Raw genomic sequence first — 17405 nt, forward strand, 5'->3', positions numbered from 1 at the left:
AATTGATCTGATATAGATATAGTCATCTGTAACATCTTTGAAAATTTGGCAAAAATCATATTTATACCTTTAAATTTTTACGTTTTTTTCTTGTGGAACTCTTAAATTTTTCGTGATTTCAAATGTATCTCTACACTTTGGTCAAAAATATATTTATGTCCATAAAATTTTTATGTTTTTTTTTGTTTGTAGAACTCTAAACTTTTCTTGTAATTTTAAATATATTATTAAATTTTGTAAAATCACTCATTTAAACACCTATCCAACAAATAAACCAATAACATATTTTATATGTTTAAATGAGTGATTTTGTACAGTTCAGATGCATATTTAAAATTATAAAAAAATTTATGATTTCACAAGAAAAATATAAAAATTTAGGAGTATTAATATATTTTCTGGCCAAAATTCAGGAATACATGTAAAAGTATAAAAAAAATATAAAAATTCAAGAATATAAATATATTTTTAAATGATCTGATTTATATCAGCGCGTGTGGAAAAAGTGAAAAATAGGAAGCTGGTTGGATGATGTGGAAGGGTCATTAATGGCATGTGATGACATCAACTGAATGATGATGATGATCATGATCATGGTGATGATGAATTCAATTAATATCCACCACACACTCATCCATCTTCACAAATCACATGTCTATATAGAAGTAATGCAAATGCGGTGGTTACTTGGCCCTTTCTTCACGCATCAAATGCGTGCATGTGTTCCAGGAAAACGTACATATTAATTGATGGATACATACATATATATAACATTAGGAGATAAGGATATTATTATTCCTAGAATAGATTTACAAAATTAAGAATATAAAAGTTAAAACTTTTCAAAATTGATGTGGAGGAAATGCAAAAAGTCTTCAGTCACCTAGCCACGTCAAAAAAAATAATTGTCCACCTTGGTGGCGAGCTTATATTACTCTCAAGTCCCAACGACTATAAAAATTATTTATCAAAAATTCTTAAATAAAATAAACACTTTAACCCTTTCAATCAATTACTTCGACCTAAAATGTCATCGAATTAGGTCAATTTGGACACAACAAGTACTTTAGGTTCCTTTGGTGACCTTGAGGCCATGATTTTGACAACCCGAAGGAATCGCAATTGTGGCACAAGTCCACACGCTAAGCGAGATAAAAATTATCTCTACAAAAGGGCAAAATCACACCACACACACAAAGAAAAACATGTAAGCACTCAAAGAAAATTAATATAACCTGATTTTAAATATCAAAATAAAAAGTCAAAAATGAAAGTGATTGCTACCTAATTACACCTCTATACAAACTTGATCATTGAAATTCCATTCCCACAAAGCTCTCGAGCAAGCCTAACCTCTTGCTAATAACAAAAAAAAAATAACCTTAATTAGTGTCACGTGAATCTTTTAGTCACAATATCTTATTGGTGCAAAAAATAATCTCATAGCATGTTTCTTTAAGTGTTCTAATTGCCCTATCATTAAGTTAAGTCATTATATTATTTGTTATTATTAATTAATTAATTATATCTTTAATAAAAAAATCCCAAAAAGAGCAAATTCTATTGGAATACTTGTACTCAATAAGATTTTGCCTTTCCACTCCACCATGGAAGAAAAATGATATTTTTAAATAATTGCATTATTTATAGAAAACTTTATTAAGCTAAAGCTAGGAAGGGACAAACATCAATTATCTATCATTTGTCAATGTATAAGTCCAAATCATGACGGCAATATCACCAATTACAAGATCAAACGGCAACACCAGATCCATGCATCCTCTCAAATAAATAAATTTTGGTGGACCCACCGACCCAGTGCTGGGAAGTTTCTGGGTTGCAAAGTCATCATTTTCTACAAGTCTTTAATCGGCTAATTATTTATTTTTAATAAATTTAATTATTTTATGAGTAATAATAATTATTGTCTAATTATCTTAATTTAGAAAAAAAAATCACTGTCCCCTGCAATAAATATATCTTATTTTTAAATTAATTTAAAATAAATTTATTAATTAATAAAATATTTTAAATCATAATGTATTTCATACTAGCTAATAAAAATATTTAATAATTAAAAATAAGATTTATTTATTAGACTTTTAACTGTTAAGTTGACTTGAAGACAACAACTAGCATTAGCAATAGTCCTATTTATTATAAGAGAAATATTTTGAATCGTATAAACTTGTATATATATATATATATATTTTTTTTAAATAAATTTTTGTGCAAAGCGGACGTAAAGACACAATCACTTATATTTTGGATGTATGTACACGAGGATGATTCTGGCTTTCTTTCGAAAGAGGGCCAAATTTGCATGGCCATGACATCAATGGAATCAAGGTCTTTTGTGGGCTTCTAAAGATGTAAAGGCAAAAGGTCGATCGCATGTAATTTATGATCGGTGCTTCAAGATTTAATATATTTTTTAAACACAACAATAGGTATTTTCGAAGGATAAAAAATGTGAAATCTCAATTTACACACTTAATTTAAAGTACGGATTGACATCGTCTTTCTATTATCCAATTTCATCAATTATTGTTGAGGTTAGTTTTGATTCACATTTTCCATTAATTAGGACCAAAATGAACCATAGATTGTCACTTTTAAGGTTTATTTATGCACTCAATGCAATATAGAAAGCAACAGCTCACTTCAAAGATATTTACAAGATATGAATCCTATGATCTCTCGGGTCCAAATCGTGACACTGTCTTCATTATTTATTACTTGATTGAGCCAAAACACAATATTATATTGAAAAAAATTAGGCTACGTTCTCTTTACTTTTTAATTTTCAGTTTTGAGTTTTGAATTCATTTTCATTTTTCTGTTTTGGTAGTTTGTTTTTAAAAAATTGAAAACATGTTTTACATATTAGATAAAATTACACCAAATTAAATCAATTTGAACTTAATTACTAAAATTAAATGGATTGAACAAAATTATAAATTCACAAAAATGATTGAATTATTTTCATGATTAGCTCAAAATTTTATGTTTCTAGAAAGTAAATAATATGTTTGGTCCTTTAATTTTATGTTTGGTAACAAAATAGTTCTTATACTTTCATTTGCTTTATCATAACTATTAAACTTTTAATCTTATTACAATTTAGTCTTTTTCTAAAAAAATTCTATTGGACTTTGAGAAAAATTATCACTTTATAGATGTATAAAATAAAGAAGTAAAAATAAAAACAAAGAAATAGTGATTGTTGTTTGTTGTCACTTAACATTTGGAAGATTGTCGCTTAACATTTTGAAATTTTTTTACAAATTTGTGAGTGAGTGATCTTTGAAATATTCTTAAAATAGTCCCCTAATAATGTCAATAACAGATTTTATGAGATATCAATAAGTGAGGTCAATCTATCTTGTCTTTCTCAATCTCTCACCCATATTAGTCATTCACTTAGTTACTCGACTAATTTCAATCAATCACTCAACTAATCTCTCTCAATTATTCAACTAATTTCAATTAATTACTCAACTAATTTCTCTTAATCAATCATTTGATTGATCTATTTTCCAAGTCTCTCAATAGTTTCTCATTCAAGTTCTTCAATAAGTTATTGAGTCTATGTACTATTTCGTTAAATTTGGGTTTATCATAGGACATAATATATATATATAATTATATCATTTTTACATAAAAAAATATTTTTATCAAAGGACTAAATTATAACAAGATTCAAAGTTTAATAGTTGTTATAAAATAAATTAAAATATAAGGACTAATTTATTACAAAATATAAATTTCAAGCACCTACAATATTTTTGTCCCACTAAACATAGTGTACATGAAAATTCTTGAAAAGTTGGGGTTTATGAACAAAATTTACTTTTAAAAAGGAGTAAATGTAAAAATCTTAAAACCTAAAAGGGTAAATGAAAAATCTAAAAGTTACGGGACACGGGAACTTAAGGTTATTTCAAATTTAAGGGTGAAATGACTTAATAATGTTAAACTTAATCTTTAGCACATGGGTGGCTTTTAAAATCTAAAATTTGCACCTTCGACTAAGGGAAATGATGCAAATTTCTAAATAACATTTTAGTTTTAATAGTTATTATATATTGTGATTGTTAAAATATAATAATAAATTTCTTTGTGCAGGAAGGTATCTCGATAACTTTGTGAATAACCAATATGCGTGTAACTTGCAAAGAATAAATTAATTAAGGGCACAGGTGATCTCCAGTGCGACGCTTTCTGATGTTTAAATTAATTTTCAAATAAAAGTGTAGAATGCAAAGAAAGAGAGAGCCATAATCTTCGACGAGCATTTCAAGCATTCTCCCAAATTTATAGGTTAGGTTATCGGATAGGATTAACTATGTCTTTCACAATCTTGCTTAAATAGTATTAGGGGATTAGGTCTCTCAGGTCTATAGTCTCTCGAAAGAGTCTCTCGCATAAATGACCTATGAAGTATTTTTGAAAAAATTCTAAGTGATGTCAAGAAAGTGTTCTATAAGAGATAACTCGGTGCGATTAGCCGGTCTTATCTTTCTCAATCTTTTATCTATATTAGTCATTTGCTTAGTTCCTCGGCCAACTTGAATCAATCGCTCAATGATCTCCCAAGTCTCCCATTCAATTGATTTTTCTCCCAAATCTTTGAATGATCTCTCGTCCAAGTCCTTCAATGGATACGTGGGTTTATGCGCTCTTTCGTAATATTTGGACTTATCATGGGACATAACATATATATATATATAATTGTATCATTTTTACATAAAAATTATCAATCATGAAAGGTTGGTGACGTGGGAGCATTAATTTTGAGCTTATATATGTTGCTATCCATACAGATCTAGTGGGCTGCCTTAATTAATACCAATCACTTCATTAAAATCAAATTGGTGGATGCCACGATTATTACTACTATTATTATTAGGGGAAAATAATGTAAGATGTAACATTAATGGCCCAAGATTGAGATTGACTTTGTACCCGTTGACTTTTTACGTCATTGTCACCCGGCCTCAAATCAAAATTGAGTTTTTGTCTCGTTGTGGCGCATTAAATGTATTTATTTTTAATATTTAAATATTTTTATTTATTAATATAATAAATATATTTTATTAATCATTAAAAATATTTGAACATAAAAATTAAATATTATTTAACAAATATTCTTAACGCACTCATTAATAAGACCCACTAAAAATTGATCTCAGGCGTCCATTGGTGCTGGATTGTGACATCTCTTCTCTATTGCTACACCCAACGCCATTAATGTTACCTTACCATAAAATTGCTCGCTTAGGATTACGCGTCATTCCATTAAAAAAAAAAAGCATATATGGTGGAGTGATTTAAATCACCCGAAATTTTGAATATCGGACTTTGAATTAGTACGATAAATTATAAAATAAAATTATTATTAAAAGTCAGTATTTAATTGGAAGACAGTAATAAGGTTGAAAGACTAGTTCTACATGGATTCCACTAAATATCTAACTCTGAATGTATATAGACTGTGTCTGCATTCGATTTTATTCGAAAAGTACATTAAGAGGGAAGGTCACCCATTCTTGAATATTAATCGGGCAAATCTCGGACACTCCAAATGAATAAAAAAAAAATTATATATAATTTATGGGTGATGATTGAGAAACACTAAATATATTATATCTTATTTTAATATTAAATAATTTAAAATAAGGTATATTTATGATTCATTAATAAAATTATTTAGATGTTAAAAATTAAATATAATAAATATATCTCATTTAAAAATAAAATACATTTATTATTACTTAACCATCGACATAGATGGCATTACCCATAGTTTATTTACACGTGCTCTTAATAATTGTTTTAAAGGTAATGGTTAAAAAATTAATAAATATTTTTAATTTTTAGATAATAAATACATTATATTTTGCAATATTTCATCTAGTAATAAGAGTGTTTTGTAGCTGAAAATAAGATTTATAAACAAATATCATTTAAAAATAACATGCATCAATTACTTCTTAATTTTGCTAAATTATAATTAATTTTTTATTCAAAATAGATATAGTGTTTGATTCTTGAAAATAATCTTAATCGAATACGTATTTTTATCTATATATTTTCACATTTTTTTTGTGTAGTTACTTAAATTTTTTATTATTTTAATTATACCCTAAATTATATATTTTTAAATTAATTATACACCTTAATTAGAACATGCAACATGGCCAAGTTATCTCTCACGCAACCACCATATCTCCACCTCAATTTCTTCCTTTAATAGCGAGCGACGAGGCAAGTGCAGGCCGACAACTGGCAGGCGACAGCCCACGATTTTACAAACATAGCCGCCTTCAGGCAATTATATATCATGGGATCTTGCAATGACTCTTAAGGAATTGGCAAAACAAAGAAAGCAATAAGCGAAACAAATAAAAGGTCCAAAACTTGTAATTGAGAGAAGAAAAAATCATGATTTATACCCAGATCTAAGGGGATGGGATTTGAAGAGACTTCAGCAACCCCACAACTTCCAAACCTTTTCATTTACAAGAACAGTTCAGTTCAAGGGATTCCCTCAAAGGCAAGGCATCATATGACCTCTCAACATTCCTCCTATCTCTATGCTTTTCTCTTTGCAACAACTGGAATGAAGATTTACAAATTAGGGTGTGAACTGAAAACCAGCCAGAAGAAGAAAACGAAAAAGCTGACGAGAAAGTAATAACAAAATGGCTAAATCTAACAATGTATGCTCAGCAAATCCTACAAGACTGTTTCTATAGGTTTTTCACCAGAATGGTGGTTGTCAGAAGCTTCTTCCTTCTCAAGTTCAGCTATAACCTTTTCAATTTGTCTTCTATATACTGGCATGAAGTGATCACTAATCATGGTTTGTGAAAGCCTCAGTTTACTGTACAATGACCTGGGGGTGAGGAATATCCCGACCTTCGTCTCTTCTGGCCGGACATCGTCAGCACCGCTGGAACTGGAGTCGTCATCTTCACACTGTTCCAAGTTAGACTGTTCCAAGTTAGATGTAAAGTTAGATGTAACCGTGACAATATGCATGATCCTTCCTGCGGGGAAGAATCGGTGCACCTCCTTGGTTTCTGGAACGGGGATATTAGGTTGGCTCTCAGCTACCTCTGCAATGGCTGCTGCTTCTTCTTCTCTTATTTCCTTCGCAACATCATCTGCTTCCTCGTCTTCTGTCCGACTGCAAAGCTCATTTTCAAGCTGTTGCCACAACTCGGCTTCAGTCATACGGTCTTCATGACAGCCCATGAGATCCTCGTCATCAAGATTAGGATCCATGTCAACATGAAGACTAGTTTCACCAGAATGCGAACACTCTCTCTCTGAATCCCATACCATTGCTTCAGATGAAGAAGCTGTAAGATCTGTTACCACTGTAGCTGTGATCTTACTGGAACCTGCAAGAAAAGGTTCAGAAGTTTCGGCTCCAGGGGAAGATTTCAAGGATCCCCCTTCTTCTGTAGATAAAGAACGTGTAGCTGTAGCTCGACGACGAGGCCCCATGCAAGACCAAGATGACAACCGCAGAGAAGGACGGGACCAAGCTGCCTGAGCCATGCTTTGGGCTCTCTTCATCACAACCTGTAGATTTCAAAAACAAGTCCACATGCTGAAGTCACCACGAATTACTTAGATACCCAAACATCTGGAGAGAAAACAATTTGACAGACCACTCAGCTATACATAATTGAACATTAAGAACTTAATCCTCAAAGAAAGTCAATAAGGATTTTTTTTTACCCCCAAGTATTCCAACATTAGGGGGATTTGTCATTAACAACATGAAACAATCAGTTAGAAACATTCCCATGAGCACCGACGGTTATTTTTCTAAGCCTTAGACGTGCTTTATAAAGAAATTGTTTTCACAACTCAAATCCATGACATTCTAGTCAAGAAAAGGGTAACCTTACCTTACCATTAATATCAAGGCTAGCCCTCATTTCCATAAGCTCCTTAGTCTGATAATGTCTAAATCCAAGTTTAGGACTACCAGCTATGGGTACAGGTGATTAATTTATTATTTTTTCACAAAAGACCACCACAAAAAGGACAACCCCATAAAAAATGGGGGGCAAGGCCCAACAGATAGGTGACTAACTTATATAGCTAAAACTGATAGCTACCTGTGTTCCATTGGAAACTGGACGCAAAATTGCACCAGCCCCTGCAACTTTTGCTCTAGCACTAGCAATTGATGGAAGATGAGAACCCAAAGCTGATGCAGATCGATAGACAGTACTAAGGATTCTTGTCCGCTCAATCTGATTTCTTAAATCATTCAGCCAAGCAGAAGCAGTCACCTGCAGGAAGAAAAATTAACTCAAAAAAATGTCCTTGTAACAGAATAAGAGCTCACAATCAGAAGCCAAGGCATGGTTAAGGAAAATGCAAGAACACCAACTGTATCAGTTTTGCTGGGTACCACTTCAGCAGACCAGCAGAATGTAACCATGCTCCGGTCAAATTTTTGACTTGTTGGGTGTTCTAACTAAATACAAAGTTCTTAACATTGGAGAATTAGAGATTCACCAACAAAAACCCATCTCATGACTGTGACCTCACAATCAGTTTTAGTAAAAGATTGAGCTGTCCTCTTATCAGGCGAAGAGACTGTTTAGTATGGGCAGCTTTTTATCAGCTATTCTGGAAAAGCAACCTTTGGTGAAGTGCAACTTTACATTTAAAGCACAGTTACTTAACAATAACAACAACAACAACAACATATCCAGCCGTTATCCCACTATGTGGGGTTGGCTACATGAACTCTAGACTTCTATGTGGGTTACATCCCAACAGATAGTTTGTCTAGAATTCATATTTGGATCCGACTAGGTTTTACGCTGGCTGTCGGCTACCTAACGCAACCCTCCTCCTTTATCCGGGTTTGGGACCGACAGTGGATAATATCCTCTGGCGGAGTAATGATGAAATGAAGTTTGAACACCATCTTCACATAGAGAAGTTTCATGAGATGGTGGTGAATGAAGATAATTGACATAGTTGTGTTCCATCACTTAGTCTTAAAGAAAAAAAAAAAAAGAAGAAGCTATTTAAGGGTATTTATTTTTATCACCATTATCTCTATTCACAATTATGTCATTTTCCATAATAACTATTTATATATTAGTATAACTTTTAGTCATTTTACAGTAAAATATTAACTAAAACACTTATTGCTTACTTTTTAATGTTAATAAGCACAACACCACACTTAGTTACCCAAAAACATAAAACTTGATTAAAACTCTTAGAAATGGCATGAAATATAATAAACTTGCAAAAATATGATCATTAATAAAGATGATTGATAAATTAGAATCCACAGAACTAACACCACTTAATAAAATTAACACTTGCTGGCTTAGTTGTGGAGTGGGTAATTGGTTTGAAAAGTCCAACTTTGGTTATAGCACGTCATGTTCCCGTAGCACAAGATTGCTCTCTAATTCAATCATAGTTTAATTCTACTTAATATGAACAAGTAGAATCGGAACCCTACAACCTGCAGTACCCAACACCAGCCTGGGAAACACTGAAATCACCAACAACAGCAACTTTATGCGCACCCATTTTACTGTAATGACCAAAAGGCGTTCCCAATACAACAAGCTCCTTTCATTTCTTTTGGATGCAGTTTTACTCTTGATTGCAAATAGGTTGTTTTCAGTCACACAACCAATCTTACTACTGCTACCAAAGCTCACTTACAGTTTACTAAAATAATTAGGAGAAAAAATAAATAAATCTTCTTCAAGTACAAGGACAATAGAACTCGTACACACTCTCCTATAATAGGATAAGACAGTTCAGATATACTACCTCCACACGCAAGTCATCCACTGAAGCAGCAGAGAATGTAGGCACCAAATCAGCTCCATTAATAACTGAAGTAATAAAGTCATTGCCTGATTCCGCCAATTCCCATGTCATGCAAGCAGCTGCATCAAATATCCATTAGCATTAAACCATAGGAGTTAAAGACATAAAAATCTGGAGATCGACAGGCAATCTCTACACATTATAGACAGCTATAAACAAACTGGAGCAGAAAAATGTTTCAAGGCAGTGTACAAAGGACATAGTGCAGAATAGTTTCAAACCTGGGGCGAATGTCACACAGGTGGCTGTTGACAGTTCTTTCCTTTCACGCAGTACATATGTTAGAAGTGCTGCAGTGCCTCCACCCAAGGAGTGTCCCACTATCTGTAGGAAACCAAGAGAAGAAGTTACATAATTGCTTTATTTTTTTTGCTTCCCTGATAATCATAATAATTAACAAACATTACCAAATAAAGAACCAAGAAATGCCCAGATACCAAAGCTCATATTATTTTAAGAATCCAAGAGAACCAAGACTATGCTCAAAGTGCAGCAAAAATTTTCCACTTGAGCAAATGAAAAGAGACAGCTTTTTCAAAGTTCACACATCATTTTCAGTGATATAAAGAATGATAAAGAAATAAGAAAAGAGAAAACATAAACACAGGCTGCAACCATTTGGACATTAAGTTCCCAGCTTTTGCCCCCTGATTTGTCAGTTGAGCTGCTACCACTGGGCACACCACACAGCATGTCTAACACATATATTGATGTATCTGACAAGTATGCACAAATAGAGTAAGTGTCCACACTGGACATTCAATCTCAGTACCTGAATTTTATAATCAGGATGTTCATCAAGTGCTTTAATGAGAGGAGAAGTTGCAAGTTTTGCTATCCAGCGAGCTGCAGCAACCATCCCACAATGCGCATAGCCTAAAACCAAATTACTAACTCCTCCTTCATGCACAACAGTGTGATGGAAGGGCACCACTGCTCCAGTAGCAGCAGTCAAGGTATCCTTCACACTGTGAGTCCCGCGAATAAGTAAGAGGAAAGATTTTGTTTTATGGTCAGCTAGTATTGTAAAAGCTGGCTTCAAAATCTACAAAACATAATAGCACAAAGAAGCTTAGGAAAAGCAAAAGAATATGTATAGTGTGATCATAGAGCAAATATGATTACATTAATTATGTTAATGATATATCACTTGAGGGAAAATATATGTCATGTACTACTGAAATGTATAAATTCATAATATAACCTGTCAAAACTTCAACAAACAAGATTCCTGAGAGCCTGACTAACTTTAAAGATCTCCCTCCCTCCCGCAGACACAACCTCTCCAATTCCAACCAACCCCCCCCCCCCCCCCCCCCCCCCAACCAAAATAAAAAAAGGGAAATGAAAAAGTAGAAAATAGAATTTTGTTTCCCAACAATAAGCATAGAATTTTCAAAACTCAAAGATGACTTACCCCAGCTTTGGGTTCTTGAAGGAGAACATCTTCTTTAGAATAGCCAGTCTCCTCCAAAAATAATGAGAAAGGTTTTTTTGAGAAGTGCCAACAGAGAGTCAATAAATTTAAGAAATATTTAAGCTCAGCAATTATTTCAGGCCCTTTGATCTGTAGACTTTCTTTCCCACCAAATACACTTGCGACATGCAAGTTTCCCTGCAAGGCAATTTCATGTACTATTTAAGTAGCTTACCTAAATGACAAAAATAGATGTGCAGGAAATCAAGCTAGTCATTTTCATTTTATCATTATGAACTGACAAGAATTTTTTTCTTTTGGCAAATTCAAAACAAAATATATTACAGATAAGCAGCAGACAGGAACCACGCTAAAGTTCAGACAACATCTCATTTAGTCAAATTTGAAGTGTTATTGGAAAACCGGCATCACAATCAAATTAAGCTAGTCATAGTTGCATTGTAGACATTACAAAAACTACAGCATGAATGCATGATTTTTTTTTTTAAGAGATAACTAGTAACAACCACTTTTCCTCAACCATTTTTTAACTTCTAATTCCTTTCTTTCCACTCTCTAAATTTCATATTTTTTTAATTGTGATGGAAATAATGTGACAGAATTCTGTCCCATATGTTTGAGGTTATGCGATTATGAAACATGGGAAACACAGATCAAAAGGAACCTACAGCATAAAACAGAGCAAGAACATGGAGATTCTCAAATCATGGCTGACTAGTCTGCATATTCTACAAAGGTATAGATGGCTAAGATAGTTTACATCATCAACAACATATCCCCCAAAGGGGGTTCAGAGGTAACCATCAAGACAGAGATAACCATGAATCAGGAGCAACGTGTTAAAAATAATAATTATGAGATTGCACCTCATTATTGAAAAGGAGCAATGATAAGAAGGTTACACATGCAAAGACACACAGAAATGAGCAACGGGAAGATCCTAAGGATTTTCAGAATAATGGTGTTATGCAGTGAATATAAGAATCAAAAGTTTATAATCTCATAGGAATTTGAAATTCAAGTCAAGTCTTTGACGTCAATATTTATTAGGTATTTAATATCGAAAATCATTTGTTTCTCTATATGAAGAGCAAATTTTGCATTATGAATGCAGCTGTTTCATTCCTTCTAACCAAGCATGTGATTACCCGCAGACAAACTTATCAAGTAACAACGCAGAAAAACATTGTATATGGCAGAAGACCAATATTAGATATTTCAACGTGTACAATAAAGGGGCACACTGCATGAGACACACCTACCTGCCTCTTCAAAAGAAAGCTAATCCCAAACGCCAAATCCCCAATGGGCCATTTTCCTAGTGTCTCGGAATAAGTAAATCTAAGAGTCTCAGACAGTGTCGAAATAGTCTCCAACCATGTTGCAGGGGCCTGAATAAGTCTATGAGAGACTCGATCAATTCCTAGAGGAGCATGACTGTGTACATCAGCATTATTTTCATCGTCGTCTTCTATAACCCTACTTGATTGTAATCTCTTGTTCAGTGTGTAATATAGAAGCGCGGCAGCACCAGCTGCAGTGGCCATAGTTGCAGTTGCCATTAGTTTTTGATCCCTAAATCTGGACATAAACAATATGATCAGCCCAACTTTGTAAACGTCCTGCGAATTTCAATATGGCAAGAGCTTAATAAGGTTAAATAAACAAACTTGCAAAGAGCAACAACATTCGATGCTTTTAAGAAACCATTGCACCATCTTATCAGCAATTCTATCATCCCTATAATATTTGGCTGCCGGTAACACCAAGCAAACGTTAAACCAAACGTGAATCGAATCCCAATTTTTTTTTTCCTTTTAACTCCTAGAACGAAATCTAAACCAGATTAAAGAGTCGGCTTACAACAATGAACAACCCGAGCACCAGATCAAAGATTGAAAAGAAACAAAACCCTAAAACGCGCAAAATTGGGAGATATTATCGGCTAATCAGATCGGTGAAGGATGAGAAGTGAACATTCCTTACCTGAAGAACTCAATTTCCTCAACGATGTGCCTTCGAAATTAAGGCTAAGGCATCGAAATTAACTGAACAAGTAAAGTAACCGAATTTTGAGAGAGAGAGAGAGGGTGCTATATCCAATCGAAATCTCGTATTTTTTAATTTTTAGGTTTCGATCCTAACCGCGTTATGGTTTTAGCTTCGGCTTGGCTCAGTGGACACGTCTCCGTGTAACGCATTGCGAAGCAGTCTTCTGTAAGCCCGACAAGATGGAGACGACCTAAATCCGGGCCGGAAGAATGGGCCATGGACCATGGGCCGTGGGCCGATGCATCAAGCAGCTCCTCTGTCACCGACGCAGCTAAAGTTAGGCGTTGTGGTGCAGCTTCTGTGTGTAATTTTCAATCTTTCACTATTTTGAAATAAATTTTTTTAAAAAATTAAAAGTAAATAAAAAAGTATTTTTGCCTCTTTATGTTAATTTTTATTTTTTTTATCCTCACACAACTTTCAAAGATAATGTGTCACTTTTGTGATAAATTAGTTGACAAAATACTTATTTTAAACACTTAAATTTAATAATTAAGTTGATCGAGAGTTGAATTATTATGAAAGTTATCAAACAATTGAGAAGGCATTAATCAAAAGAGTTTCTTGTTGCCTTATGATTTCCAACGATGTTAGAAATAGAGGAAAAAAAATTATCGAAAATGAATACAATATTATTGAAAAAACTAAAAACAAAAATTAAAAAAAAAACTCAAAACTCTTGTAAATTGTCTCTAAAATATTATTTTATTTAATTTTAATTATAAATTATCGTCTATTTCACTTGAGTGTAATAGTTAAAATATAATGCAACAAGTTAATGTATGATAAATTGGACGATAAGGTTATAAATTAAAAATACTAATGACAATTAAAAACTCAATTAAATAATTTTTTGTTTCTAATTAACTCTTAATAAAATGCTAATGATGATTTTTGAATTAACCCTCTTCCCACCTATGTTGCACGGAAATGGAAATGGGAAACGTTTCCGATAGGAAACGGAAACGTAGAAACAGACGTTTTTCTAAAAAAATAGGTATAAATAGGGTCCGAAACGGGAATAGGAAACGTTTCCGAAACGGAAAAACGGCACCTATGAGGTGTTTCCGTGCAACATAGCTTCCCACTAAGCTATCCAGGACCAGTGGGCCAAGACCAGCCCAATTGATTGCAAGACAATTAAGTCGCTGGGTGTTTGAAGGAATTGGGTTCCCTGATAACTCACTCTTAGCCCTTGTGGGCTGCGGTTTTATTAGAGGCCCATTTACCAAACCTGGCCCAGCCCACCCAAGCCCCTTTCTATCCCTATGTTTGGGTGCGGGGCTATCCCCTATCCGATCTCAAATTCCAATATCCTACCTTTTGTCCTGGCAGGATAGAGTCCCTCGCTTCAACGGGGTGCACAAAACCCAATTGTTAAAAGTTAAAAACTTCGATATAAATAAAAACATATATTTTAACTCAAATAAAGAAAAACATAAAATTTTTGTCACCATTAAAAAGAGAATTATTAAATTCAAGAGAAAATAAATAAGATTTTTATGATAACAAAAATATTTGTATAATTTAGATATATTTTATTCATTTTTGTGATTTAAAATATGTGTTTTTTCATAGTTATGTATCTTAAATTAATTGATATTTTTGTCTAAGTCAATTAAGTAAGGCATAATACTTTGTATTTGCTCGTATTCAATTTAGATCAACTGAATTTAAGTAGTTGGCCTCTTGTCTTAGGTTAACCTACCATTCGATCGAAATCTTGCGAATGTTTGCTAAACACTTCGGTTGACTGACATTGTTCCTTAGATTAATTGAAATTCAACGGTCAATTCTGATATTTTTTGCATGCTAAAAAGTATATCTTTACAAAATATTTTTCACCTTGTTCTTTAAAATCATATACTATTTTTTCACTCAAAAAGGTAAAATCATTTTTTGAATAAAAGGTATTTTAACCTCTTTTTTACAGATTTTAATTTTATTGTCTCTAACTCTCATGAACTTTTTATCTTAAAAAACTTATAACTAATCTTATTAACAGGTTGTCTCTCCAACTTTCTCAAATTAACCTTTTGTACAATGTATTTTCTCTTAAGTGTTTTGTTAGCCAATATTTCTACAATTGCTTCTTATATAAAATGGTGAGCATGAAGGCTATAGAGACATAACAAACTATTGATAAAACATTTAAACAAGATTGAGAAAGTTCAAGGAAGTGTTCTAGTTGGTGGAATTCTCAATAATGGTGACTTTTTTGAAATTTTCTTTGATTGTAAATTTATTATTTTTACTCACTTATTATTTAAGGGAATTGTATTTATTAGCAGTATGCTAGTAGTTGGAGAAAGGGGCCCACACCCTCCATCTGGTTTTGCAGAGGGGTGTAGGGGAATGGGTGTAACACCCCGATATTTTGAGAACGAATAATAAATTAATTTTTATTTTTTAGATGATTTATCAAAAATTTATAGCATTGTGAAATTTAATAGAGAACATTAAATTTTGAATAAAGAAGTGATTGAGAGTTTTTAAAATTTTTGAGATCTAAGTTAGAATTTGAGAGTTTTTTTAGTATAAAATTAATTATTATAATTTTTTATTATTTTTCTGTGAAAGCAGCAGATATTCAGGAAACCAACACAACTCCTTGAATTAGGGAAACCAACATAACCCCTTGAATTAGGGAAGTCAACATAACCCCTTAAATTAAGGAAGCTAACATTTTTCCTTAAATTGAGGAATGATTTGAAATAAATTAAAAGAAAAATACTTTGTGGGAGAATTGTGATTGTGTATATATATATATATATCATGGGGTAAATTGAAATGTAGAAATAATTGAACAAATTGAATAAACTTATTACTGACATTCTTGTGGCATGCTTAAGAGCTTGGGGTAAGTGACAAAAACCTAAGTTTGAGTGAACTAATACTTATTTTATAATAGTTTTTTTTTACTTATTATGCTTAATTTTGCTAAGAGGACTTTGAGGTGTGATTTCAACAATCATGTTACTTTGAGGGAAATTAAGGAACATCCAAGGAGATCATAATAAGACAAAAACAAGTTCGATAAAGGTTTAATATATTTTTTATGCAAATTATTTTTTTCATAACTTTCATATAATAATAGAGGAGTGTCTAGACATGAGCTTATGAATTTTTATTTGGACGAGACAAAGCTCGTGTTAGGGTATATAGAAAATCATAAGAGGCCACCAAGAGTCCAAGAGGAGTGAGGTGGACGGACTTGTATGCACGATTCATTTCATATTTATCTATGTTTATCATAATTTACAGTTTGCTATGTTGACATATTACTTTTATTGAGTTCCCGGACTCACCCTTTATAAATAACCACAGATAATTCAAGCCCTAATATAGGGAAAGTAGTGGTAGTGGACGATTCATTGATGAACGTGGTTGACCAGCCGTGACAGGTTTTTGTTGTAATGCTGATTTATGAATATTTTATATTCTTGATTTGTAATATATTTGTGTGAGACAGACGATATGTTAAACATATAGTATTTCATTGAACAAATAATTTAATTGTAGAAAATTGAGCTTCATCTCAAAGCCTTGTAAAGTGTATAGCTCAGCCAAGACGCAAGTGCCCTTCGCTGCCTATATTGTTTATGGGACCTGAGTTTTTTTGGACGAGCAAAGATAGTAAAACCTAGATTTCACCCAAGGCGCCCTAACCTGTAGAGCATAGCTGACCTTCAAATTTGTCCAATAACTGTGGTTGTAATCGTGGGTTACAATGGCACCTAGGGTTGCCCCTGAGGGTAGGCAACCAAGGTAGTTGCCTAGGCCTAGAGATGTCGAAAGAGCCAATCCGCCCTGGCCGAGTCGACCCACAGGCTTTTTAAACGAGCCGGGTCGGGCCCGGGCCCTTTTACCATGGATAGGGCCAGCCCATGGGCTAGAGGGCCGGACCGGGCCAGGCCAGCCCGTGGGCTAGAGGGCCGGACCGGGCCAGGCCAGCCTGTGGGCTAGAGGGCAGGGCCCAGTGGGCCCAGCATTTTTTTTTATAAATAATACATATAAT

At 33.2% G+C, this 17405-nt stretch overlaps 1 protein-coding gene across 2 annotated transcripts; it reads right to left on the bottom strand.

Annotated features, from left to right (window-relative positions):
• Positions 1–6429: 6429 nt before the first annotated feature.
• On the bottom strand, positions 6430–13501 carry LOC127795860 (uncharacterized). 2 transcript variants are annotated; one of them, XM_052327792.1, is made up of 8 exons: positions 13322–13501; positions 12598–12916; positions 11315–11512; positions 10670–10942; positions 10119–10221; positions 9838–9956; positions 8142–8318; positions 6430–7596 (listed from the first exon to the last, which is right to left on the bottom strand). In XM_052327792.1, exons 2-8 carry the CDS (start codon positions 12895–12897, stop codon positions 6742–6744), a joined length of 2025 nt encoding a protein of 674 aa, XP_052183752.1. In that variant the 5' UTR covers positions 12898–12916; positions 13322–13501; the 3' UTR covers positions 6430–6741. The 2 variants fall into 2 exon arrangements, with proteins under 2 accessions (XP_052183752.1, XP_052183751.1); XM_052327791.1 differs by having other exon boundaries at positions 12598–12957.
• Positions 13502–17405: the final 3904 nt, after the last annotated feature.

The sequence above is a fragment of the Diospyros lotus genome, chromosome 2 (genome assembly GCF_014633365.1).
Source record: "Diospyros lotus cultivar Yz01 chromosome 2, ASM1463336v1, whole genome shotgun sequence".
NCBI classification, from domain to species: Eukaryota; Viridiplantae; Streptophyta; class Magnoliopsida; order Ericales; family Ebenaceae; genus Diospyros; species Diospyros lotus.

Coding starts and splice junctions, on each gene's coding strand:
- LOC127795860 (XM_052327791.1), bottom strand. CDS start 12,924: ATGTCCAGATTTAGGGATCAAAAACTAATGGCAACTGCAACTATGGCC. Junction 11,513..12,597: donor GCTTTCTTTTGAAGAGGCAG/GTAGGTGTGTCT, acceptor ATTGCCTTGCAG/GGAAACTTGCATGTCGCAAG. Junction 9,957..10,118: donor CTGTGTGACATTCGCCCCAG/GTTTGAAACTAT, acceptor TATTTGATGCAG/CTGCTTGCATGACATGGGAA.